Source organism: Botrytis cinerea, chromosome 6, assembly GCF_000143535.2.
Source record: "Botrytis cinerea B05.10 chromosome 6, complete sequence".
In the NCBI taxonomy this organism is placed as follows: Eukaryota; Fungi; Ascomycota; class Leotiomycetes; order Helotiales; family Sclerotiniaceae; genus Botrytis; species Botrytis cinerea.
The window spans coordinates 733038-756994 of NC_037315.1; the positions used below are offsets into that span (position 1 = coordinate 733038).

A 23957-nucleotide genomic window follows, 5' to 3' on the forward strand; every position below is an offset into this window, starting at 1 on the left:
ACTTCTGGACTATGCTCTTCAATTTTTAGCGAGGTGTGTTAGTACCATGAGCACGTTTTATTATTAGAATATACCAAGCATTATGAATAAGAAATAGCGTTTTATTAACTTTCTTACTAGATTCAGGTGCTTCTTGTGAAAAGTCAGACAAATCATGTAACTAATGTGATCCAAGGTGTTCAGTTTGTTGGTTTCTAGAAAGTTCAACAGACCGATTTTACTCTTAACGAATCTGCCTTACTAGGAAGGCCAAGAATATTCAACGATCTGCTTCTTATGGTTGAGACTATAACTCTCTAGAAAATTGCTCTTCTACTATCGATTGCGTTTCCTATCAAACAGCTGGACCTTTGTAGATGTCTTAATTATGAAGAGAAGTGATATAATACATATAGCCAGAGGATAGGCGGCGCTAGCAACTAGTTACATATACAATAATAAGGGTCTGATATTTACAATCATAATTACATACCATCATCTAATCCAATGGATTGAAACACTAGCAATAAGTCCTGTATGAAAAACAAAAGATTGAGAGACTATGTGGTGATATATGATATTCCAGAGTATAATTGCAATAAAATAATGGGAGTGTCCAAACACTAAAATGGATGTCTCGAATATAATTGTGGACAAGATGGTGTTGTCAAATAATGTGCCATTTTTTAAAGTCTTTGTTCTCTGCCTGCAGCCAGCCTCACGCCCTGTAGCTTCCCGCAATCATGAATCTCTTCGGAAACTAATTGACAAGCAATCTTTCGTGCTCAAATGAAATGTGATCAACATCGAAACTTCGCATTGACCTGCCTTCAACTTCGTCACTACTAGAATAAGTATTGGCACGGCACAGTGCATAATCTCTTTCATCATAATAGACGGGGATACCGTCGGCACTCATATTGGCTTATTTTTATTTCATACATTTTCGGCTCGTGTGAGCAGCCACCTTAATGGGAGGAGCAACTGTTTGAACTAATGTTAACATGTCCAGTTTCCACAAAGATGGCTGAGGTGCCACTTCTTGATGATGGATCCATCTTTCTACCGTTTAGTCATTGTATGAACAAGGATTTTGGAAACTATACCAAAGTTTAGGGCAAGACTGTATTTACCAGCGTGATCCTGCTAGATGAAAGTTTCTGCATACTGCCGCAAGTACGCTATGTACCAATGGGAGTAGGTGACTGGATAGACTGCGAGTCCACTATGTCCCTCCCGTTCCTCCTGTTCCTCCTGTCGTGCTTCTTCCCCATTATGAACGAAAAATAGACAATATACCCACGCCCCCTTCTCAATACTGCTGACTACCAGAGTAACTCTGTAGCTATAACACATAGAAACTGTACTGAGAGATGTCCTATCATCTTCTTGAGTTAATCACTGCCACCACTACCACCGACACAATGGGATTTTTTTGCACTATTTGAATTTCTCTTCTATCATCCTTAAACCCTGCACCTGAGCGAAGCTGCACGCCCATCTTCCCCTCCACTCTTTCTCGCTTCCCCCATGCATGATACTTAATGTTATACAGCCGATCCAACGGATTCAGATTCTATCCTTCTGTGATTCTATCAATAATTCTTCTATCATTTTTTTCGATCGAATTCCCTCACTTGATCTCGGTACTCTTATTTAATTCAACATCCCATTTCAACATTATATAAACTTCTTGAAAATAAAAATATTCTAAACATTCTAAACACTTGATCTATAACCAACCATACTCTAGATCGGTAATCAGTATACAACAAATATCCAGAAATGGCAATATTAGAAAGTACTAACTGTCATTGACTTGATACCTATTGAAAACCAAACCTTTGTGCACTTCATATTATCCCTCCCCGTGTACTAAGAGTACTGACTGTAATCAACCAAAACGGTTATCCATGTTCAACTCCTCTCTAACCATCCACGTTACATATCCATTGTTTGTATTTCATATCATTATGAAGACGATATCTCCTCACTTTCCTCTACTTCATTCCCTTGTTTTCCTGAAACTTTACCTTTCTTCACCCTATACTCTCCTTTATGAGTGGAAGCAGACCTCTATCTAAGTAATCCTCCCAAATTATCTTTTGACACTTTTTATTTCCGGTATCTCTCTTCGCCTCGTCCTCTTTAAAAGCTGTATCCCATTCTCGAACTAATTTCTGGACTTCAGACTTTTGTTTTCGAACGCAACTTTTGTGATCAGAGGATGCTTTGTTCATTGTAGCTGATTGTATGTCTTGAAGACCGCGCACTGCTGATAACCATGAATTGAAAGGCTTAACACAAGTATCGGCATAATGGTTGTGAAAAGCTGACCCGCGGTCATCCAAGATATTATAAACTTGGTTTTCGCCAGTCTTGTCCGCGTCAAGTAGAAGTTTGGTTTCATTCTTTGGTACTCCGTATATCGTATCGAAAAGAATATCAAAAAAGTCGGGATATTCGCAGGCTAGCATCAACACTGTGTTCAAATCAGGTTCATGTGCCGAGTAGTTTCGTTTCTTTCTAGCGATTGCCATCCACTTTGGCTCATTTTGTTGCTGCTGCTGAAGGGGTACACGGGATGACGTCATTCGAATTAGTCGATTTCGCATGCTGACTGTCTCTCCGATATATCCTTGCTTCTTCTCTCTATATGTTTTCTTCTTATCTCTTTCCAGCCTCTCGATTATTTGATCCGAGACTCTTTTTGACTCCTCTGAATCTCTTTTCAACTCCTCAGTATCTATTTTCAACAGCTCAATATCTCTTTTCGACTCTTCAGTACCTCTTTTCAACTCCTCAATATCTGCTTCCATCCCCTCCATTTTTTTTTCAAATGCGAGATTCAATATATTGTCAAGGCTGGGATTGTTTGTGATTATCTTCTCGTGTGTAATAGTATCTGTGTGGCGAACCAATTCCATTCTGTCCACTTGTTCCTCGACCTTTGGTTTAATTGACTTAAAATGACCCTTTCCAAATAGCTTGAAGTCTTCATGACCGAGAGAAAGGTTTCCTAGGAGATGATGCGTGGGGCGATGATGAGGCAGTGGTATTTTTGCACTGGTTGTTATAATAATGGTCCTGAGTGTAGATGGTCCCGATGAAATATGTGTGTCTTTGGTCGTGTTTGTATTTGAGTTTGTATTCAAGACTAAATTAAATGTTGATCTAGACTGCTGTACCGTTCAAAAAGCTCGAGCCATGGCTGAACTCTTAGCCACAAAGCAAGTGGTTTGGGCCAAAGTGAATTTGTAGAGTGGAGATTTGTTTTAGATTTCGACAACCATATGGATCTTATAGGTTGGCGGTAGCAAAGTTTTGTTGAACACTGGGTGAGTTCAAGAATAGCAGATGCGCTGCAAAGGAAGGCCGTAGGCGAGTATTACGCACTCTCACCTCAATGGAAACGATGTGTGATATTTCCAGCCACCGAGAACATCAAAAGACGAACGTGAAATGAGTCTGTGGCGAAATTTAAAGTCGGGATTTGCTAGAAGGGTTTCTTTGACTGGTCTTGACAAAGAATCAGGAGTCGAGGGGGCGAATCACGTGTCTCGTCATTTATCGCGCCTTCCCTTGTTGTCGTTCCTTCCCTGCTTTACTCTTTCATTAATAAACTTCACTTTACCTGCTGGGTAGCATATACTCTTTATCTTCGATGACTATATAAGTAATCGATAACTTCTATATTTCTTCTCCAGGTCATTGAGCCCAACTATTGTAGTTTCGGAACGACGACGATCTGGTCATATAGAAGTGATCAACATCACTTTTGTTAAATGCGAAAATAATTCCGTTTTGGCTCTTCGTGAGCATCTTTTCATCTTTTCGTTTTCAGGAATCAAACTTTCGTCTGAAGACCATCAGCCAACAGGCAAGATGTTCAAATTTCAATTTCAGGTTCCGGCGCCCTGTCAGAATTGTCGTCGTTTTCATTACGGATACTGTCATGATGCCCCGAGACAATGCTGGCGTTGTAATGATTACAACCACATCGAACGCTATTGTCCACGTCGTCGTACAAGATGGCCTCGCGATCAAGCACTGCCAGGAACTCGTCAATGGTGTGATTACCACGGCTTGAGTACTGATCCTACGCTTCGGTGAGTACACAATTGACAATTGTATTTAACATCCAAGAATACCACTGACGTTCCTTCTCCATAGGACTAAAGTTCTCAACGCATTGAAGGTTTCCCCAAGCTGCAATATTTACATTGATGATCATTGTATCTACAAAGGTTGTGTAGAGCATCATTTCCGGCGAGAAGAAGTAAGAGGCAGACCTTTGGCAGAGAGAATGACTCGCCGTAGATCCAGGTGAGTAGCTCTCATGAATCGTAAAGACCGAAACATTGATTCAAACAGATCTCCTGGACGAGAGCAAGTAAAGCGAGGTAGATCTCGTTCACCAATTCGTCGAAGTTCGCCGTCACAAATGGAAAGACAGTTCAGGCCTCAGAGACAGGTCTCCCCAGTTCGTCCAGTACGTGGACGACCTAGAAGCCCATTACGACAGCCAAGACAATCACCACCACACACACCAATGCGACCTCGGGGACGATCTCCAGTTTTCGGTATCAATGGGGCTACTAACCGTCAAAATAATACTGCAGCCGCAGATTTCAAGAATTTCCAGTCTTCGTATTTACAGAATCAAGGCTTGTCTGCCAGCCAAAAGCAACTACCAGAGCAGAATATGCAGCAAAGCATCGGAAGTGTGGTTTCTTCAAATATAGCCAATCTCAACCCATTTCCAGCTTCTCAGGCCCCATTTGGCACAGTATCGGCAAATGCACCCCTACAAGAAACCGAAAAGGGTGGCTTTATTCATAGTATTGTCGCTCTTCAACAGCCACTTCAAAACGTGCCTTCAAAGGGACAAGACAACGAAGAGGTGTACGTCGAGGATCCATATTTCGTACTAGGAGTCAGAGAAGAAGCTCTCGAGAGGGAGTACGTCTGCAAATTCATTTCGAATTTGCCAAATGCAACTGTGCTAACACTGGAACAGGATTCTCGAGGCCTACCAAAAGCGTATGTGGGAAGTTGAGCTTGAACGAGTCGCAGACACAGAATACACAGAAGCTCCTGGACCAGATAATGTTTGGGATCAGAGTGTAGCCATATTGCGAGCGGCGAAGAAGAAACTTGTGGGTTACTGAGGCTTTCGAGGTTCCGGGTTGATACGAATGTACCCTGACTTTATTTGGCTCTTGTAACGAAGATGAGAGGTTATCACACGAAAATTTGGGAATGGTATGTGGGATGTTATATTTGTGAATAAATACTGATGTGGTTGAATCTGATTGACAGGCTGTAAAGGGATATGAGAAAAACGAGTTGACAAGATAGATGACCAGAATTTAGTTTTGCAGAATATAGCTTTGCAGATTATGGCTCGTATTTAGTTTTAACGGCTATACCGCTAGACAGTACCTTGTGAAACCTTTGCCAATACCCTAAGTATGCCATCACTCATTATAGTATCTGAACATCACTTGAGCCTGGCGCTTAAGCGCAAAATAACATGCATACATTCATTTGATTGAAGCGTGCATCCCAAATTCAGAGGGTAGTAATACTGGCTGTTTGTTCCTCGAGTCGACAATAGTGTCAATCGTGTCATTCAAGATAAGAAGACGGTCGATAGAACTTCTAAGTAGGCATCATATACCATAGTTATTGTAAGCGACATACCCCAGTCAAGCATGGTTTAACATTTTGTGACACACTCAGGGTATCCAGGAAACACATGGGAATTATTGAATGAAATGCCACGATCCAAACCCTGTTGTAAGCAACTTGCTAAACTGGTTAAAAATCTTGGGCGTAGTGTCCTAGGTACTACAAAATACCTCAGTGTGTTACTTGACTATCTGTTACAACTTCGAACATGAACCGATGAGAAGTACCGCCTAGCTCATCAATCCGTTGAAAACCAGACACCTATTGGCTCTATCCCAAGTGGAGTCTCATTTTCGAGATCCTCCATTGTTTCTATCACTGCAAGCGCATTAGCGCTGGCTTCTATGCAATATTAAAAATCAAAAGAAAATGGGGACTTACAGTCAATTATATCTTGCCTTCCACTCTGAGTTGCATTCCAAGCCAGCCTAGAGCTAACCCTCACGCTCCTCAAAAATGGCAATCTTCCTTCTTCCACTGCATCGTAGACTGCCCCAGCAGTAATATTAACCTCCGTGCCTGCTGTGCCGCTGCAATCCAAATCTAATATTCGCAAGGGGTGGCCGGGGGTAATATTTTCGAACAATGCATCTGTGATAAAATCGGCAGATATTCGGAAAGCGGTTAAGGACGAGCACGCCAAAAGGACGTAGTCTAAGGCCCCAACACCCATACGATTCATCGGGTGTCGAATTGTTAGGTGTTGCAATTGAGGTCCCAGGTGCTCTAAGGTTTCTAAAAGTGCAGGAGCATACACCATACTGCAGTGTTGAATACTGAAACGTGAAAGTGTCGATGGGACATGGCGAAGATGAGTCCGAAGGAAGTGGTCATCGACTCCGCCTGCTAAATGGAGGCCTTGTAGCTTTGGTGGCCATTCATATACTTCGTCAATTCTGTCTTGATCACTATTCGAGGTTCGCGGAAAAAGTAATGTTTCGAGTTCTAGCAGTGTCTTGAGAGTTTGAAACAGTAAGCGGGTCGATATCGAAGCGGAGATCAAGGAAAGATCCAGGTATCGGAGTTGGGTACATTTGCTGAGAGCGGGGAAGGAGTTGATAGCGAATGAGGCCTGTGGTGCTACAAATTCGACAAGATTCCCCTTTAATCGGCCCAGTAAACGCGCAGTCAAGCTCCTAGAACTATTGTGAACTAATCCTCCCATATCAAGCCGGCGGACCAAAGGTGCGAGTGCGGATTGCCGTATATGTGCATTTTTGGAGGGGCAAACAGTGGCTACAAAGTTATTAAAGTTTGTGCCACTAAGATATGGTCGCTCATATAGAATAGCGATAGATGCCGAATACCAGATCCTAGATACCAGCGCGCATGAGTAGAAAGTGTATTGAGTATCCAAGCGATTAGGAATGTAAGATAGGATCTGAGAAATTATCTCCATCGGGAGAAGGATCTCCTGCGCAGGAGCTTTACGATAAAGCTCTGCCATTGTTCCAGAAGCCAGCTTGGGCTCTGAATTTTGTGATCTAATGGATAACTTGAGAGGCTGCGACATCTCCACATTCCAATTACTCTGTGCGTCGAGAGCCATTATTTGGGGTCCAACGTCGAGGGTGCTTCAATGGTTCCTCAGTGGTCCGACCTTTCTGATCTTACAGCGCTGTTAGTGTTCGTGTTCCGGAATTATTCACGGCTTAAACAAAGAATTTGCCAATCTTTCAATGAAGCAGAGAGGAATCATTGTGATGGAAGCAAAATAAAGGTTTCGTATGGCAGATGATAGTATATTTTGTGGCTTCCGATATACAGGTAGCCTCGCCACAGCGTGTGAGGCTTTATTTCGGGAGGATTAGTCAGCCTTATCGCTTGCGGGTACTTTGACGACAATAACGTCATCTGGTACTGAACTCGAATCTAAGACTCGAAACTACAACACCAACCGTAAGGACTAACATCTCATAGTCGTATCTTGGAAAGTCTCCTTCTTGGATGCAAACGACAAGTAATCCAAGATTCTCTTCTCAACCGTCGCACGAAATTTCGGTCAAATCGCTCACAGCAAACATGTCAAACGTGCACCGAATACTCATCTCGTACAGACTCTTCACACTCCCAAACTAATTCCAATTTACATGTCTATAGGTATTTCATTCCACTGTGTCTGACCCCCAGTCAGTTCGCTCATGTGATCCACCTGAGCGCTATCCGTCGCGTTGTAGTCTATTGCAAGTTTCTTAAGAAGATAAAAAACACGAAAAAGACTTTCAAGAAGCAAAGCTAGCCGTGCTAATATCTGCTATGAGGTTAACAGACGGTACGAAAGGACAACTGTAGACTTGGACTTGCCATGAAATAGATATCACGTACCCTCCGCTTTATACTGCCCCATATGAATCCGGCAATACGAAAGAAAGTAGTTCAAGGACAACACATACTACCTTGATGTCTCCTTTTCTATGAGAACCAAGCCGTCTTGATTTTGAGGTTGGGTTATGTTGCGCTCGAGACGGCAAAATCCTGGCCGCCTAAAAAGCTTGGACCTTGAGGCTCAATGATTTAGTTGCGAGTGACTTGCTCCAACCACAATTTATTTTCATATTGATATGAGGATGAGAAATATCGAGTTTCGGATTTGCAAGAGAAGCAATCTTTGTTAAAGCGCATATCTAGAAAACAGGGAGACCTCACGATCTGGAAACCGAAAAGCACCTTTTCGAAGATTTGGAACAACGGTTGAAAAAGTCTGTGTTAGGCGCGTGTTGCGAGACGGAATTGAGAGAGTCAATTGTTGGAGATCATGGCCGGCACGAAGCGCGCTCGTTCACCTTCACCTCCAGGTTCTTACCTCTACTCAAAGAAGAAATCAAATTCCGCGATAGAGGCACGCGTAGATCCAATCTATGGGCAGCGGAGTGCGCTTCCAGCAGATGATGATTCTCTCAGCTTAGACGAGGACGGTATAGATGCCTTAACCTATCTGAGATCAGTTAGGTGAGCATGCCCCTTGTGAACTTCGATGTTTGCACATAAGAACATGAGAACACAAGATAGTGCTGAATTATTACTTTCAGTTGGAATTGTCGCTAACTGTAAATTCCAGGGCCGAAGCAGAAGACCTCCCACCCATATTCTATGCTTCCGCAGAGACTGGGAGCTCAAATGACAACGGCGAGTACGATCGATCAATATATGAGAGTGGTATGGGCGATTTCAGAGGGGTTTACAAGGATGGTGCTTATTATGCAGCGGCCGAAGCTGAAGAAGAAATGGAGAGTGAGGTACACGAAGGCCAAGATCCCCGATCGGCGTATTTCAACTCTATCTTGACGCGATTCGAAACTTTACGAGACAAACTGCACCAAGTTCCCCCGACAGACCTAGTGAAAAATCTAGATGCAGATCATCCCACATATTTAAACGTGTTGAGCACCAAGCTTTGTAGGTGGTGGAGATGGAAAATGAAGACAGTTGATCCGCTACCTGTGCAGATAGCTAGTATGGACAAGGACACAGTTCTGAGACTACTGAGGCTCCTATTGACTGGCACGTTGTTACAAAGTGGCTCTGATATCAATTTGAAGGTCAGTATGTGGATCTGGGCATTATTAGCTAGGCTACCGGTAAGAGGGGAATTGAGTAGCGATGAGGTAGGAGTTGTAAGAGAATTAGGGAAGAAAGCTGTGATGCTTGGTGTTGGATTAAAGGCGGGTGGTGACTTGAAAGAGGGCTTAGATGAGGTGGAGAAAGTATTCGAGGCCGATAATGAGGTCGAAACTGCGGATGATGAAAATGCCACTGGCTACAAAGATAAGAACACAGAGAGGATTGAGAATCTGCCAGAAATGGAGCGCCAGATAACACAGAACAGCAATAATGCTTCGCTGATATTAGACTCGACGGACAACTCTATGCAATCAATCACAACAGCAAAGCCTATTGCTCCGGATGGAGACGCTTTGGGAGCGACATCAGATTCTCATGAACTAGAAGCATTCAAATCCCGCTTACTCGCTAATCTTGCTTCAAATCCGCTTGTCGGTCCCACAGCAATCGCAGATTTTCAGCCCCCCGAAGCAGAAGAGCCTACCAACTCCACAACCGAAGCGTCAGCGCTCACAGCAGCGCAAGAACCATCTGACTGGAATACGAGAGCAACGATTGACATGATTATCACGATTTCAGGTGAGGTGTACGGACAGAGAGATCTGTTGGAGTTTAGGGAAGTATGGGGTGAGTAGGATTCCCTCGAGCGGCCTGATGACAACATTTGAACCATGCGGCAGCCAGAAACTCATTTAGCAGAAATACGTCAAACAAATTTCAATAGGTGTTGCAGACAAGTAGAGTCTAATCTTTGCATTGTTTTCTTGCTTTAGCTTGAAGTGTTATGCGTGGCTGTAAGTATCTCCGTAGTAGGTTTTGCGGCAAGTAATATTTCTTTATAGATACAAATGGGGCGAACTAGCTTGATTTTCATCAGCTGAAGATAATACAGGTTTCTAGTTCTCATTGTCACATTCACCTGTTCCATATCATCGGCGATTATGTCAACATTAATGATCAGTTATGTAGAAATAAATGTGAATACAGGAAGTATTGTATGATATACAAAGACCGATGGAATGCTAGCAGCCTTTCCAGATATTGCAGCTCTAGGCTATACAATCATGCTCAAATAATCCATCCAGAAACGCCTTCCCAAATGTATGCAATCGGCACACAGCTCATTCCGAACCATTGATACCCATAATGCAGATCCCATCTCCCATAACACGCAAATATTGCCCGAAGTCATTGATAGCACAGTGTTTGCTGGTCTTTCTTAAACACCACCCATTTGAACTTCGTCTGCTAAATTATAATCCAAAAAGTCGGCTTCTTCAAAATCCACATCCGCATTTCCATCTCCACCAAACCTCATCATTTCACTTCCTCTGTCCTTCTCACTCTTCCTGGACCTCGGCATCGCAATTCTTCTATCTCCAACATCCATCAAAGCTCTCCCCCCATTTCCGCCCTGTCCAAATGCATTTTCTCCGTCTTCTTCGTCAACAAATCGCCTCTTGGAGCCATTGCCACCTCCGTAACTTCCGACACTATCATTACTCAGCATGCTCTCTTGACTGCTGTCCCATATTCTTCCTTCGTAGTCTTCCTCATCCTCATCTTCAATTGTCTCGCCCGATTCATGGTATCCTTGTACACTCATTCCCCCAACCTTCATCAAACCGCAGAAAGGTGTCAGTTCCCTAATTCCGGCACGAGGTCTTGTTCCTTTGTATTTCGGTGCTGCGGGTGTCGAAGAAGGGGATGCTGATGCAAAGTTTGATTTTGTGACAGGTGTGGTGTCTGAGAATAGATTGAAGGCGGAATAGGAACCGGTTTTGTATCCTTCGGGGACCGACTTGCGGATGCGCATGCCGACGGATAAGAGGGAGGACTGAATTTGATTTGGGAGAGTAGGTGGTTGGTATTGGGAGGGAGTCGGAGGTGCAGGAAGAGATGTAGTGCCGGGAGTGAAATAGGATGTTATTTGGGACTGAGAGCCGGCGTAGGGGCGTTTTGCTTGGCGGGCGGGCATGATGTTATTATTCTTGGTGGGTGAGACAGTATGGGAAGTTTGGTGTTAGGTAGATGTCTCCCCTTTGATGAAGTTGAGGTCGGGTTAATAACAAGATGTTATTGAGTTTGTTGTGATAAGTCGAAAGGAGTTACGGTGTCAAGACTAAGGACAAAGATATCCGAACTCAATTATTGGATTGGTGGCCGCTAAATGAATGTTTGCACAATGAGATGAATTTTGATAAATTAAACACAAAAGCAACTGAGATGATGATAACGACAATGGATTTGATATTGGTCAAGAATGAGAGGTTGGAAATTGTGCAATGGTTTTGTGAAATGAAAGAGGGGCTCATGCAAAATGACTTTCCCTGCTATTCAATAATGAAACCGGCTGGGAAGCGCGATCGACCGCGAATTGTCGCGTTTAGTGGTTTTATGCTTACATAAGTAGTGATTGCGGGAATGGACCTACAGAGTAGTCTGTGCTTCCCGACAAACGATAACTGATTGTCTTCTCAAGAGCGTACGGGAAGCAGAATTCCAATCCTTCATAGTGAAATGCCGGAAATGTACTTAGTTTTATGTTGTGTAAGTAGAGATTGACAAGTGCCAGTATTATCTATCCGAATGAAACGGGATTCAGCCTCATGTTGCAGATACGCATACACAGCCGTGAAGGAGTGGATCCTGGAGCTTGAAGATCCAACAAGCAACCAACTCAAAGGAGACGTGAGATAGTGAACTCAGACTCAAAGATATGGATGGTGCGGCTCATTCCGATCATTGTAGCCTTTTATCAGATACCCCGACGGTCCTCTCGTCGACGGAACGTAACCTTGAGCTGGGGTACATCTTCCCCAGTTTGATCCCCTGAACAGTGTTTTCCCAGGGCCGTCCTCGAAAATGTGATGGATCTGGAGATCTTGAAGTGATATGTGCTGGCAGCAGCATGTCAGCTCGTCAGACGATATGTGACTGGGGAGGTAGCTACCTGCCCTACTTGTGCATGCGTCACACAGTCGCATCAACCCTACCAGAGATAGAGATAGGGTAAATTAGTAGATCCGAGGGAAGGGTGACGTTAGATATCTTGGCCTTCTCATTGGCCCAACCGGCTGTGCTGGACAGCCAGATTGCCAGGTTGAGAGTACTCTGTATGGCTTTGTAGGCGCAAGGATTGGCCGAGACCACTGTGAACGAAGCTTTCGAACATTGCGAGCAGTTTGATCTTCTGGACAATCAATAGTGCCAAATGCGGTGTCTGTTCTAAGCAGCAGGAATCTTGTCTCTCGTCCTAGGAGAAATCAAGAAGCATACTCTGCATACCGAGGAGCAATCGTGCGAGTAGCTACCCAATTGTTCCAAGACTGACTCGACCGTATTAGCTAGACCTCCAAGAATTTGTAAGGATGGATGCTGGGCGGGGACCCCTGAAATGGAGCTTTGACCACTTAGAGATAAAGATAAACACCAAAAAATATATCTCCACACTCCAACTCATTCACTTCGTACGCGCTTCACCCTTTTCCCTCACACCCTTCACATGTGCCTCGCTCGCATCCAAAGATTCGTTGAACTGTAGCACCCACATACAAACGTTAAAAATGTCCCTTATCGCCCAAGCATCCCGCCAGCTTTCCGTGAACTCCCGGCGCTACCAGCTGCTGAATCCGACAATATTGAAAAGCGGGAAGTCTGTGAATAGGATAACCAGCTTTATCTGGAACCCTGCTAAGCCAGCTTGTACCCAACGAAGATCTATATATTCTTCTCGATTGCCATCGACCTCCTTCTCTTCTTCTGCCACTCATTGCTCTCCAAAACAATCCATCAAAGCTGCAATGGCTCCCATCACTCACCTACGTCGGTCTAGCACTGCAACTCCTGTAGCTGCAAACCTCCTGCCAGGATTTGCTTTTGCTTTTGAGTATGTATTTTAGCCTTTAGCATACATAGTTTCCAACCTGACTGGTCTACAGCATTGATGGTGTCCTGCTTCGATCCTCTTCGCCAATCCCTGGAGCATCCGAAGCTTTGAACTTACTTCATTCAAACAACATCCCTTTCATCTTATTGACCAATGGAGGAGGTAAACATGAAAGTGCTCGTGTCGCAGAGCTGAGCAAAAAGCTCAATGTTCCTCTTACTGAAGAGAACTTTGTTCAGTCGCACACACCATTCAAACAACTTGTTGAGGAGTCGGATACAACCGAGAGTCTTAAGGATAAGACAGTTCTTGTCACTGGTGGAGATGGAGATAAATGTCGCAAGGTTGCAGAAATGTTGGTCCCCCTTTTTCTTTCCTCCGAGTAGGCTGTTTTGTTTCACAAGATAACCTTATATGGTGAATTCATTTGGGTTTGAGACATCAAACCTAGTAAAGATCCCAAGCAAATACCAAACATGTCTGGGAGACGAAGCTAACCTTGAATACACAGGTATGGTTTTACCAAGGTCGTCACACCTGGCGATATCCTCATGGCTTATCCTACCATCTGGCCCTTCAACCAAATCTTTAGCGAGTATTATAGCAAGGCTACACGCCCGCTTCCCAGACCAGTTGATCTACAAAACCTTCCTGAATCTCTCAAATTCGATGCAATTATGATCTTCAATGACCCTCGTGACTGGGCATTGGATACTCAAGTTGTACTCGATCTCCTCTTGTCTGAAAAGGGCATTCTCGGCACCTATTCCTCCAAGAACGGCGACACTTCACTACCTAACAACGGTTGGCAGCAAGATGAGCAACCAAAGCTTTTTTTCTCAAACCCAGATCTCTTTTGGGCAACGAACCATCATATGCCTCGTCTTGGCCAAGGAGGCTTCCAGGCATCTCTCGAAGGCGTTTGGAATGCTACTACCGGTGGAGCGAAGTTAGAACGCACTGTTATTGGTAAGCCACATCCAGCGACATACAAATATGCTGAGCGTGTACTCCACAAATATCGTACACACATGCTCGGTGGCAGTGGCGAATCCAAGCGAAAGATTCCACACCTGAAGCGCGTATTCATGGTCGGTGACAATCCAGAATCGGATATCCGTGGTGCCAACGAATTCGAATCATCTCACGGTACAGACTGGACCTCCGTTCTGGTCAAGACTGGGGTCTATAGAAGTGGTACAGTTCCTGCCCACAAGCCAAAGGCGATCGTCGGAGATGTCTATGAGGCTGTTAAGTGGGCTTTGGAGCAAGAAGGTTGGCATTCAGCGTTGTAATCATTTCATTTTTGTTAGTTGCTCTTTTTGCATTGTTGTGGGCGCGGCATATTTACTTTTGGACATGGGGATGGATAGGTTCTGTTTTGACACTGAAAAGCGAGCGAACGTTCCAAAAACAGACATGCATTGCGAATGGTGTTTCATAGAGTGGGGGAGTTTCGGTTGCATTTTGATTTTTGTGATGTGCAAAACCATCATTTGAAGACAATGGATGAGATACCAATGAGGAATGGCAATAGCCAGCCACCTCACTTATATAGATTAGATGGATGGAAATATAAAGAATTCCAAAGCAAGAAAAGGTGATAGTATTATGAATATCATCGTATTTTGTACAAATGTGAGCTACCTTTCCAGATACGCGAAATTTGCAGAGTAGTGTCATCTTCATGAATTTGAGGCTAGTTGCGATTCACTTTGTTTCCGCCATCGTGATGTTCAAAACCTCTTCTTCCATGAACAAATCGAAGCCGGCCGATGATTTCCCTGACTGAGGAAAGTTCAATCATGTCGTGGTAAAGTACTACTTTAAGAGGGTGAATTAAATCAGGGTCGAAATGACATGGCTTTGTAGACTTTCAATTGAGATTAAGACGGACATAAATCTTTTGATTTGATATGTCTCGGGAGGACAAATCTAATAATTGCAAAGTCGAGGCTTGAGACGTGCTTCTTGGGATGCTAGGGAATCAGAAATAATCCTCCACAGATTATCATTCTTAAATGTCCGAAAGTAATTCGTTCATCATATTTTGTTCTTGGATTTCTTTTCATGATTCAAACTTCCCTCGAGCTTCCTCTGCGCAACAGAATCTAGCCCGCGGTAGAGTAGCGAGCGGGGCGGAATTATCCAGAAAAGTGACATTCTCGGCAAAAGCCGTTCTTTTTACACCGACGAAACGTCTACACTCACCCCTATCAAATTATTTCCCTCACGCCAACACATAGTGGATTTGGCGACGTATCGCAACCTCAAAGACCACAATTGCAGCAATACTCGACTTTCTTTTGATTCTCAATTCATGACGCTGGGGAGCATACCTTGCACATCATGAGTTATAGTAAAAAAGATGAAGATGGCGAAATGGCCATCATGCGTGTGGATAGAACCTCTGTTTTCCAAGAAGGTCGGTGAACATTCCCAATAACAGGCCAGCTAAGCTAACATTCAAAGCTCGATTGTTTAACTCTTCCCCTATACAACCTCGAAGATGTCGTGTTCTCCTTACGAAGATTGCGCTTTTATTATACACCGGCGAGAAATTCCCTACCAACGAAGCCACTACCCTTTTCTTTGGTATCTCGAAGCTGTTCCAAAATAAAGATGCCAGCCTGCGGCAGATGGTCCACCTTATCATTAAGGAATTGGCGCATTCCGCAGAGGATATTATTATGGTCACAAGTACAATCATGAAGGATACTGGTGGAGGAACAGATGCGATCTACAGGCCAAATGCCATTCGGGCGTTGTGTCGTATCATTGATGTGAGTGCGCCGGCTTATTTTAAGGGATATCATTGACACAGCCAGGCCTCCACAGTCCAGAGTATTGAACGAGTAATGAAGACCGCAATTGTCGACAAGAACCCTTCCGTATCCTCTGCTGCCTTGATATCTTCCTACCACCTCTTACCTATAGCTCGCGATGTTGTTCGAAGATGGCAAAGCGAAACACAAGAAGCTGCAACAGCTACGAAATCGTCGGGTGGCTTCTCCCTTGGTTTCTCGACTTCCAGCAGCCAAATGCCAGTTAACAACTCAACAATGGCACAATACCATGCGATTGGTCTTTTATATCAAATGAGGATGCACGACAGAATGGCATTAGTTAAGATGGTTCAGCAATTTGGGGCCGCAGGTGCTGTTAAGAGTCCCGCTGCAACTGTCATGCTCGTCCGCCTGGCAGCACAACTGGCAGAAGAAGATCAACAACTCCGAAAACCAATGATGCAACTCTTGGATGGCTGGCTCCGACACAAGAGTGAAATGGTGAACTTTGAGGCTGCCAAAGCCATTTGCGACATGCGAGACGTCACAGATGCTGAAGTTACTCAAGCCATTCATGTCTTGCAGCTTTTCCTTACCTCGCCAAGAGCTGTCACCAAATTTGCTGCGATTCGCATACTTCACAACTTCGCCTCCTTCAAGCCCCAAGCTGTTCATCCTTGCAACCCAGATATCGAACTTCTCATCTCGAACTCCAATAGATCAATTGCTACCTTTGCCATCACCACCCTTTTGAAGACCGGCAACGAAGCCAGTGTTGATCGATTGATGAAGCAAATTTCAGGATTCATGGCTGATATTACAGACGAGTTCAAGATCACCATTGTAGAAGCCATCCGTACCCTCTGTCTGAAGTTCCCCAACAAGCAAGCCGGCATGCTAGCATTCCTCAGTGGTATACTTCGCGATGAAGGAGGATATGAGTTTAAGCGCGCTGTAGTGGAGAGCATGTTTGACTTGATCAAGTTCGTTCCAGATTCAAAGGAAGATGCGTTGGCACATCTCTGTGAGTTCATTGAGGATTGTGAGTTCACAAAATTGGCTGTGCGCATCCTTCATCTTCTCGGATTGGAAGGCCCAAAAACATCCCAACCCACCAAGTACATCAGATACATCTACAATCGAGTGGTTCTTGAGAATGCTATTGTACGAGCTGCCGCAGTCACAGCATTGGCAAAATTTGGTGTTGCACAGAAAGATCCAGAGGTCAAGCGCAGTGTTACCGTTCTCCTTACCAGATGTTTGGATGATGTTGATGATGAAGTTCGTGACCGTGCTGCATTGAACTTGAGATTGATGTCAGAGTCTGATGATACCGCGGATCGTTTCATCAAGAATGGTATGTTTTGATAATTATATCTTCCCCTGCATCACTCTAACCATTTACAGAAAACACTTTCGCTTTGCCATACCTCGAGCATCAACTTGTTATGTACGTCACAGCTGATGACAAATCAACTTTCGATGATCCTTTCGATATTGCTTCGGTTCCGGTTGTTACCAAGGAGCAAGCAGACGCAGAGGAGCGAACCAAGAAACTCACAACAGTCACACCAACAATCAAGGCTCCAAAATCTGGTCCCACCAAGACTTCACAATCTGGCGCCGAAGCTGTTGCTTCCGCTTCTGCAACTGCTCAGAAGTATGCCCAGGAGTTACTCAAGATTCCAGAAATTACGCCATATGGTGCTGTATTGAAATCATCTCCTGTTGTTGAATTAACAGAATCGGAGACTGAATACGTTGTCACCGTCGTCAAGCATATCTTCAAGGAACATATTGTTCTTCAATATGAGGTTAAGAATACCCTACCAGATACTGTTCTTGAAGAAGTGTCCGTGGTTGCGAGCCCATCTGATGAGGAAGAGCTCGAGGAAGATTTCATCATTCCTGCTACCAAGCTCGTCACTGATGAGCCAGGTACTATTTATGTATCTTTCAAGAAAATCAGTGGTGAAGCTGCTTTCCCTTCAAGTACCTTTACCAATATCCTCAAGTTTACCACTAAAGAAATTGATCCAACAACTGGTGAGCCTGAAGACACTGGTTATGATGATGAGTATCAAGTCGAGGATCTCGAACTTACCGGCAGCGACTATGTTGTCCCTGCTTTTGCTGGTAACTTCAATCACATTTGGGAGCAAGTTGGTGCCTCCGGCGAGGAAGCCGAAGAGACACTCCAATTGAGTGGTGTCAAGAGTATAGCAGGTATGTTTTCTTTCTGGAAAATGCTTTTGATTGAAAACCTAATAATTTTACAGATGCTACTGAACAACTTACCAAAACACTTTCACTACAACCCCTCGATGGTACTGATGTACCAATCAACACAACTACTCACACACTCAAATTATTTGGTAAAACAGTTACCGGAGGAAGAGTTGTGGCTAATATCCGGATGGCTTATTCTAGTAAGTCGGGGGTCACAAGCAAAATTGTGGTTCGTGGTGAGGAAGAAGGGATTGCAGCTTTGGTTATTGGGTCTGTTGCTTAGGGGTTAGCGATTTCATGGAGTTGAAAGTTGGGTGCATTTGATGATTGTTGTTTAGATAATGGGTATAAGACGCTGTGGAAAAATGGATTGGCTTCATCTCATGGAAGATGGAGGATACAGCATGAATCATCGAGTCAAAAATATGAAATGTGTCACAATTAATAAGATTTGGCATGTTCGCTTTTTCGTAGTACCCATAGTTCCTTTGGTTTTCCAGATCCAGATGAACAGGTGGAGAAGTACCTAGTCTAATGTTCAATAGTGCGGTATTGATCTCATCTGAGTTGATATACAAACAAATTTGCAACTTGAATTGATACGATTCACTTAATACTATTCACGATAGGAGTATTTTGAAGAAAATTCTGCAATCAATTGCACAATGTGTTGGCTCTGTGGCCCTGGGTTTCTTTACTGCTTGCCCCTATCAGAATGCCTGAAAAGCTCGGTACTGATATGACGTTGCATAACTTGGGGCTTGGCACGTTTTCTCGAATTTAGAATTCTTGATTTGAGGTGTCTCGATTTTTCCTCACATACGACAAAGAACGAAAGAACATCGTTGAAGAATTTCAAATCCTTCTCATGAAATTTATCCTTACTCGAAGATCCTCCTAAACAACCCAAGGTCTCGTCACAATGGTGTACGTACGACAAGAAAAACTTCCAGGCCTCAAGCAGTACAAATATTCTGGTGTCGACCATTCCCTCTTATCTCGATATGTTCTCAAGCCATTCTACACAAATTTCGTGATAAAATGTTTCCCGATGAGCATGGCACCGAATCTGATTACCCTTACGGGTTTCAGCTTCGTCGTTATCAATATCCTGACTTTGCTGTGGTATAATCCGACGCTTGATGTGGATTGTCCACCTTGGGTGTATGCCAGTTGGGCTGTTGGATTATTCTTGTATCAAACCTTTGACGCGGTCGATGGGACTCAGGCGTATGTTTACATTCTTTTGCAATTGACACGAAAGAAAGAAAAAAAGCTAACACGGCGCGCGTCGAAATTACAGACGACGAACACATCAAAGTGGGCCGCTTGGAGAGCTCTTCGATCATGGTGTTGACGCAGTCAATACTTCTCTCGAATGTTTGATTTTTGCGGCTTCGCAGAACTTTGGAATGGGCTGGAAGACAGTCATGGTCTTATTTGCTTGTGCGAACTCAATTTGTGACCTCTTGCCAGCATTATGCTAACGATTGACAGCTCTCCTCACATTCTACGTACAAACCTGGGACGAATATCACACAAAGACATTGACATTGGGCTTGGTTTCTGGACCTGTGGAAGGAATCGTTATCCTCATCACAGTCTACGCGTTTACTGCAATCAAAGGCGGGGCGAGTTTCTGGAGTCAATCGATGTTCAGAACTGTTGGCATCCCACATTACGAGTTTATTCCTGAATTCATTTATGAATTGCCATTCAATGAGTGGTATATGGTTCAGGGTGGAATTGTGCTGGTTCTCAACACTGTACAGAGGTAAATCTACCCCTCCTTGACCCTTGTCAAAATGTCTCACAGCTAACGACCCCTCCAGCTCCATAAATGTGATCAAAGCTCGCAGAGCTCGTGGAGACAGATCTCGAGGCGCGCTCTTGGGTCTCGTTCCCTTCTTCTTCACGTGGTCGCTCATTCCAGCCTACCTTTATCTCAATCCGGAAATTCTCTACAATCATCTCGTTCCTTTCGTTTTCTTCGCTGGGCTTGTCAATGCTTATTCGGTGGGCCAGATGATCACTGCCCATTTGGTCAAATTGCCATTCCCTTACACGAATGTGTTGAACCTACCGCTTGCTTATGGCGTCTTTGACTCTGCAGGGCCATTTTTGAAGGAGAATTTTGGATTCGGATGGCCGAGTGCTCTTGGTGGCGGTGTATACCAAGTCGCATATCTCTTCTGCATGCTTGGTGTTGCGGTTGGAGTTTATGGAAGCTTTGTGGTGAGTATCCGTTTCTTCATCTTCGAATTTCGTTTGCTAATACCGTAAGGTTGATGTGATTGTTACAATTTGCGATTACTTAGACATCTGGTGCTTAACTATTAAACATCCATGGAACGAGGAAGAGGAGGCAAAGAAGGCCAATTAGAGTAACCACTTACAACGAATATAACGCGAACACGACGGCAGGGGTTTTGAGCATAGGTCGGAGCTGGTCTAGGGTTGGGATGGCTGGGCGGATACTTGCAAGAGTATAATATTCGGTTTGTATATATGCCATTTATAGCAATTTAACAGACTAATCCATCTACCTTTACATTCTTTCTCTTCCTCGTTTGTGCTGCCAAGGATACAACCTTCATTCTACGTGATACATATATCAAGAAGGATAAAAAGGCTAGCTAAAATTAGTTTTTTAGTGCCTGCGAAGTCGTGCACAATTTTGCAATTCGATCTGAGATGCTAGGCGAGGCTCGCTTTTAGAATATCCACCTTAATTACCCATGACATCTTCGCCTTTGCTTCTCCCCGCATGTGAAACATTTTTTCCGTTGAACTGTTTCTTATGCCGCCCTCGAGACAATTCAACGGACATGGTGAAATGAATTTTTGCAATTCGGACGACCGGATGCAGCGCCTCAATATCAATATGTCACCCCGTTTCTACACAATTAATCATTCAATACTGCTGAAAGGAATTGCAAATCTCGGTCTATGTGAAGCCGAAACCGCGAGTTGTGTATTCTAGGGTTGTAGTGACGATGAGCATCCAGGTCGATCTTGTTTCGATCCGCCATAGTTAAATTTCATGCATTCTGCATTCCTAATTCGGAGGTCATATTTCTCCGAAGGAAGTCAATTGGATCAAGCTTGATCTGAAGTTAGATCTGAGCCTGTAATTCCCTGTTTACTGTGCAAAATCTGCATGGTATTAGCCCAACCCCGCACAATGCAATGGAGATTTAGAAATGGCGAAGATGCACAGTCACATTTTGCCGAATGTTTGTATCTATTTAAGGTTCTATAGTGTCTCTGTATTACAACCCACATATAATTTATTTTTTATCTATACTTTGAGATAGCTATCTATCACTCATAATGAAATCGCTTCATTATCTCGCGATTTTGGCTGTCTCGCTCTTCAGTAGCATCAATGGAAATCCGACAGTCCTTACTTCTCGAGCTACTTGTACCGTTCAACCCAGTTTGAACGGTACGGATGATGCTCCTGCTATTCTATCTGCATTTAAAACATGCGGTAAGGATGGTACTGTCGTCTTCCTCAATCATACATATACCATCAATAGTATCATGAACACCACGGGACTGTCCAATTGCAACATAGATATCTATGGAACACTATTGGTGCGTTTTCAAGGCTCCTCGTACATCAACTTCGTCAACTGACTTCCTATATTAAGTGGTCCACAAATATAACCTACTGGCTGAACCACTCCATGGCTTTCGGCTATCAAAACCAAACTTCAGCATGGTGGCTCGGTGGCGATAACATCAACGTGAACGGATACGGATACGGGACTTTGGATGGCAATGGACAAGCTTGGTATGATTTTGTCAAGGGAATTTCGAACTATCCAAACAGACCTCACGCGCTTACGATATGGAATGCGACGAATTCTGTATTCAAAGGGTTACGATTCGTGCAGAGTCAGATGTGGTATGTTTTATTCCAATCATCTGATTTTATGGTATTCAAAGATTTAATGAATAAAATAGGACCATGACAGTCTTCAAGTCCTCCTCGATTCTCCTCCAAGACATCTACGTGAATAGTACTTCCTCTTCCGGCAGTCCCTCGCGTAACACAGACGGTGCAGATACCATCTACAGTGACAATATTCACTTTGATCGCTGGACAGTTGTTAATGGTGATGATAGCATATCTATGAAAGCTAATAGTACCAACATATTAATCACAAACTCCACTTTCTACAACGGGCTGGGAGTCGCAATAGGTAGTATTGGACAGTACAAGGGTGTATACGAGAGTATTGAAAATGTGACGGCGACGGGAATCGTATTTTACAAGACGTTGCATGGAGGATATGTGAAAACGTGGACTGGAGAGCAAGTGGGATATCCACCCAATGGTGGAGGTGGGGGTTTGGGATGTGAGTATTCTGGGACATGTTCTTTGGGGATCTTGAGAACGTTTCTAACATGAATGCAGTTGCGAAAAACATAACATTTGAAAATTTCTCCTTCCATTCCTTAAGGGGACCACCCTTCTCTATTTCACAATGTACGACGTTCTCTGGCACAGTAGGAAATTGTTCTTCGTCAGCGTGTAAGCACTCCAGCTCTCATTCTCCTCTTCTCCCCTTTCCCAATCCTACTACTTCATGGTTCTAAAGACATCTCCCCATGGGGAATATTACCACGTCCTCCCGAGCTAATGCCTTACAGTTCAACTAAGCGATCTGAATATGTACAACATATCCGGCAGCATGACGAATCCTATAACCAGTTTCCAATGTAGTGCTGTCGCCCCTTGCACAGACATCACTATGGAAAACATCAACGTCGTAGATGCGAATAAGACGGCTGGTGTAGGGTATAAATGTACAAATGTAGTTGGAACGACAGGGTTCACTTGTACGGGCCGTACTTGAATTTACGAAAATGATGAAGAATTTGTGGGTCTCCCTATAAGGACATCGGGAGAAGAGACATTCATGAGAGTTTTGGGATACGACCTGGAAGAATGATGGATTAGCCGAATGGATTGAGATAAATATATTGCTTAGGTGCATTCAGTAACTCTTTACTAACTGGAGGAAACTCTAGCACAACTCAGAATGCACCTCTAATAAGTATGCACATCACTTTGTGGCCGTACAGAATAATTGAGATGTACACAATAGAACACTGCATATGCACTGCCGGGCTACCATTGAACCCATCGGTGTCGACTCCGAGATTCTCGTATGGCCTATCAAGAATGATTGTCCTATGTGATTGAAAGAATCTAATTAGTCGTGCCAGTAAGAGTAAATAAAAGAGTCATTGTAACATTAATGTGTTGTACAAAGAAGTCTTCAGCGAATTTTGATAGGAATTGCGATATACTATATGCGTGCGACAAAAGCAGCATATTCACGTATATTATATACAAGCCTTCGAGCATATTACTGATGAAGGCGAAATGTAATAGTGAAGCTGAATTGAATTGGGCTGAGTTTGAGCAGTGGTTTGAACTTGTGTAGTATAGCTACACGAAAGAGGATTGGAAGATGATTTTGTAGGAACTTCAAAATTGACTAATTGGATAGGCGAAAGCTCGAATAGTTAAATAGGTCTGGTATCTTCATGACATAACTGGGTAATATACATGTTCGGAATCATTCTGATGATCCGCCAGATCTGGCGCAAGCCTCCAGGCGAGTATGGGGTTCCTTTCCAAATTTGGATGGTTTGGATGAGATGAATAGCGTGGATTATATTGAATGTACAGTTTAAAAACTTGGGCAACGACGAGTCTGACATACTATCCTATTGGGACTCTTAGAAAGTTCGCAAACAAGAGCCACGGATGGCTTTCATTCAATTACCACTTGTTTGTT

At 43.6% G+C, this 23957-nt stretch overlaps 9 protein-coding genes across 11 annotated transcripts; 6 read left to right on the top strand and 3 right to left on the bottom strand.

Moving 5' to 3' along the window:
* Positions 1–1415: 1415 nt before the first annotated feature.
* Positions 1416–2999, bottom strand: BCIN_06g02060 (hypothetical protein). 2 transcript variants are annotated; one of them, XM_024693373.1, is made up of 3 exons: positions 2768–2999; positions 1789–2725; positions 1416–1728 (listed from the first exon to the last, which is right to left on the bottom strand). In XM_024693373.1, the coding sequence occupies exons 1-2, from the start codon at positions 2904–2906 to the stop codon at positions 2019–2021; spliced, it is 846 nt and encodes a 281-aa protein (XP_024549158.1). In that variant the 5' UTR covers positions 2907–2999; the 3' UTR covers positions 1416–1728; positions 1789–2018. The 2 variants fall into 2 exon arrangements, with proteins under 2 accessions (XP_024549158.1, XP_024549159.1); XM_024693372.1 differs by having other exon boundaries at positions 1789–2999.
* A 686-nt stretch (positions 3000–3685) lies between these two features.
* On the top strand, positions 3686–5377 carry BCIN_06g02070 (hypothetical protein). The gene is made up of 4 exons (XM_024693374.1): positions 3686–4088; positions 4153–4305; positions 4354–4941; positions 5000–5377. Exons 1-4 carry the CDS (start codon positions 3865–3867, stop codon positions 5148–5150), a joined length of 1116 nt encoding a protein of 371 aa, XP_024549160.1. The 5' UTR covers positions 3686–3864; the 3' UTR covers positions 5151–5377.
* Positions 5378–5697: 320 nt separating this feature from the next.
* On the bottom strand, positions 5698–7431 carry BCIN_06g02080 (hypothetical protein). The gene is made up of 2 exons (XM_024693375.1): positions 6055–7431; positions 5698–5991 (listed from the first exon to the last, which is right to left on the bottom strand). The coding sequence occupies exons 1-2, from the start codon at positions 7220–7222 to the stop codon at positions 5912–5914; spliced, it is 1248 nt and encodes a 415-aa protein (XP_024549161.1). The 5' UTR covers positions 7223–7431; the 3' UTR covers positions 5698–5911.
* Positions 7432–8195: 764 nt separating this feature from the next.
* On the top strand, positions 8196–10194 carry BCIN_06g02090 (hypothetical protein). Of its 2 annotated transcripts, XM_024693376.1 has the most exons (3): positions 8196–8622; positions 8732–10028; positions 10127–10194. In XM_024693376.1, exons 1-2 carry the CDS (start codon positions 8429–8431, stop codon positions 9867–9869), a joined length of 1332 nt encoding a protein of 443 aa, XP_024549162.1. In that variant the 5' UTR covers positions 8196–8428; the 3' UTR covers positions 9870–10028; positions 10127–10194. The 2 variants fall into 2 exon arrangements, with proteins under 2 accessions (XP_024549162.1, XP_001560397.1); XM_001560347.2 differs by lacking the exon at positions 10127–10194 and having other exon boundaries at positions 8732–10095.
* A 16-nt stretch (positions 10195–10210) lies between these two features.
* BCIN_06g02100 (hypothetical protein) lies at positions 10211–11635 on the bottom strand. The gene has a single exon (XM_001560348.2). It carries the CDS (start codon positions 11210–11212, stop codon positions 10454–10456), a length of 759 nt encoding a protein of 252 aa, XP_001560398.1. The 5' UTR covers positions 11213–11635; the 3' UTR covers positions 10211–10453.
* A 1069-nt stretch (positions 11636–12704) lies between these two features.
* On the top strand, positions 12705–14758 carry BCIN_06g02110 (hypothetical protein). The gene is made up of 3 exons (XM_024693377.1): positions 12705–13123; positions 13176–13478; positions 13635–14758. Exons 1-3 carry the CDS (start codon positions 12801–12803, stop codon positions 14416–14418), a joined length of 1410 nt encoding a protein of 469 aa, XP_024549163.1. The 5' UTR covers positions 12705–12800; the 3' UTR covers positions 14419–14758.
* Positions 14759–15368: 610 nt separating this feature from the next.
* Positions 15369–18761, top strand: Bcsec21. Its single transcript, XM_024693378.1, has 5 exons — positions 15369–15548; positions 15596–15906; positions 15952–17266; positions 17317–18135; positions 18189–18761. Exons 1-5 carry the CDS (start codon positions 15473–15475, stop codon positions 18419–18421), a joined length of 2754 nt encoding a protein of 917 aa, XP_024549164.1. The 5' UTR covers positions 15369–15472; the 3' UTR covers positions 18422–18761.
* Positions 18762–18934: 173 nt separating this feature from the next.
* Positions 18935–20691, top strand: BCIN_06g02130 (hypothetical protein). The gene is made up of 5 exons (XM_024693379.1): positions 18935–19368; positions 19442–19584; positions 19636–19912; positions 19971–20373; positions 20423–20691. The coding sequence occupies exons 1-5, from the start codon at positions 19061–19063 to the stop codon at positions 20519–20521; spliced, it is 1230 nt and encodes a 409-aa protein (XP_024549165.1). The 5' UTR covers positions 18935–19060; the 3' UTR covers positions 20522–20691.
* A 529-nt stretch (positions 20692–21220) lies between these two features.
* On the top strand, positions 21221–23378 carry BCIN_06g02140 (hypothetical protein). Its single transcript, XM_024693380.1, has 5 exons — positions 21221–21738; positions 21795–22051; positions 22111–22505; positions 22565–22681; positions 22801–23378. Exons 1-5 carry the CDS (start codon positions 21472–21474, stop codon positions 23004–23006), a joined length of 1242 nt encoding a protein of 413 aa, XP_024549166.1. The 5' UTR covers positions 21221–21471; the 3' UTR covers positions 23007–23378.
* Positions 23379–23957: the final 579 nt, after the last annotated feature.

Bases quoted from the DNA above. Each gene is read 5' to 3' on its own strand.
- BCIN_06g02060 (XM_024693372.1), bottom strand. From the start codon at position 2,906: ATGGAATTGGTTCGCCACACAGATACTATTACACACGAGAAGATAATC.
- BCIN_06g02070 (XM_024693374.1), top strand. From the start codon at position 3,865: ATGTTCAAATTTCAATTTCAGGTTCCGGCGCCCTGTCAGAATTGTCGT. The intron at 4,306-4,353 runs GTGAGTAGCTCT...TGATTCAAACAG, and splicing joins ATGACTCGCCGTAGATCCAG to ATCTCCTGGACGAGAGCAAG. The intron at 4,942-4,999 runs GTACGTCTGCAA...ACACTGGAACAG, and splicing joins GAAGAAGCTCTCGAGAGGGA to GATTCTCGAGGCCTACCAAA.
- BCIN_06g02080 (XM_024693375.1), bottom strand. From the start codon at position 7,222: ATGGCTCTCGACGCACAGAGTAATTGGAATGTGGAGATGTCGCAGCCT. The intron at 5,992-6,054 runs GTAAGTCCCCAT...ATGCGCTTGCAG, and splicing joins AAGGCAAGATATAATTGACT to TGATAGAAACAATGGAGGAT.
- BCIN_06g02090 (XM_024693376.1), top strand. From the start codon at position 8,429: ATGGCCGGCACGAAGCGCGCTCGTTCACCTTCACCTCCAGGTTCTTAC. The intron at 8,623-8,731 runs GTGAGCATGCCC...TGTAAATTCCAG, and splicing joins ACCTATCTGAGATCAGTTAG to GGCCGAAGCAGAAGACCTCC.
- BCIN_06g02100 (XM_001560348.2), bottom strand. From the start codon at position 11,212: ATGCCCGCCCGCCAAGCAAAACGCCCCTACGCCGGCTCTCAGTCCCAA.
- BCIN_06g02110 (XM_024693377.1), top strand. From the start codon at position 12,801: ATGTCCCTTATCGCCCAAGCATCCCGCCAGCTTTCCGTGAACTCCCGG. The intron at 13,124-13,175 runs GTATGTATTTTA...ACTGGTCTACAG, and splicing joins GGATTTGCTTTTGCTTTTGA to CATTGATGGTGTCCTGCTTC. The intron at 13,479-13,634 runs GTTGGTCCCCCT...TTGAATACACAG, and splicing joins TGTCGCAAGGTTGCAGAAAT to GTATGGTTTTACCAAGGTCG.
- Bcsec21 (XM_024693378.1), top strand. From the start codon at position 15,473: ATGAGTTATAGTAAAAAAGATGAAGATGGCGAAATGGCCATCATGCGT. The intron at 15,907-15,951 runs GTGAGTGCGCCG...TGACACAGCCAG, and splicing joins CGTTGTGTCGTATCATTGAT to GCCTCCACAGTCCAGAGTAT. The intron at 17,267-17,316 runs GTATGTTTTGAT...AACCATTTACAG, and splicing joins GGATCGTTTCATCAAGAATG to AAAACACTTTCGCTTTGCCA.
- BCIN_06g02130 (XM_024693379.1), top strand. From the start codon at position 19,061: ATGGTGTACGTACGACAAGAAAAACTTCCAGGCCTCAAGCAGTACAAA. The intron at 19,913-19,970 runs GTAAATCTACCC...CGACCCCTCCAG, and splicing joins GTTCTCAACACTGTACAGAG to CTCCATAAATGTGATCAAAG. The intron at 20,374-20,422 runs GTGAGTATCCGT...TAATACCGTAAG, and splicing joins GAGTTTATGGAAGCTTTGTG to GTTGATGTGATTGTTACAAT.
- BCIN_06g02140 (XM_024693380.1), top strand. From the start codon at position 21,472: ATGAAATCGCTTCATTATCTCGCGATTTTGGCTGTCTCGCTCTTCAGT. The intron at 22,052-22,110 runs GTATGTTTTATT...TGAATAAAATAG, and splicing joins TTCGTGCAGAGTCAGATGTG to GACCATGACAGTCTTCAAGT. The intron at 22,506-22,564 runs GTGAGTATTCTG...ACATGAATGCAG, and splicing joins TGGAGGTGGGGGTTTGGGAT to TTGCGAAAAACATAACATTT.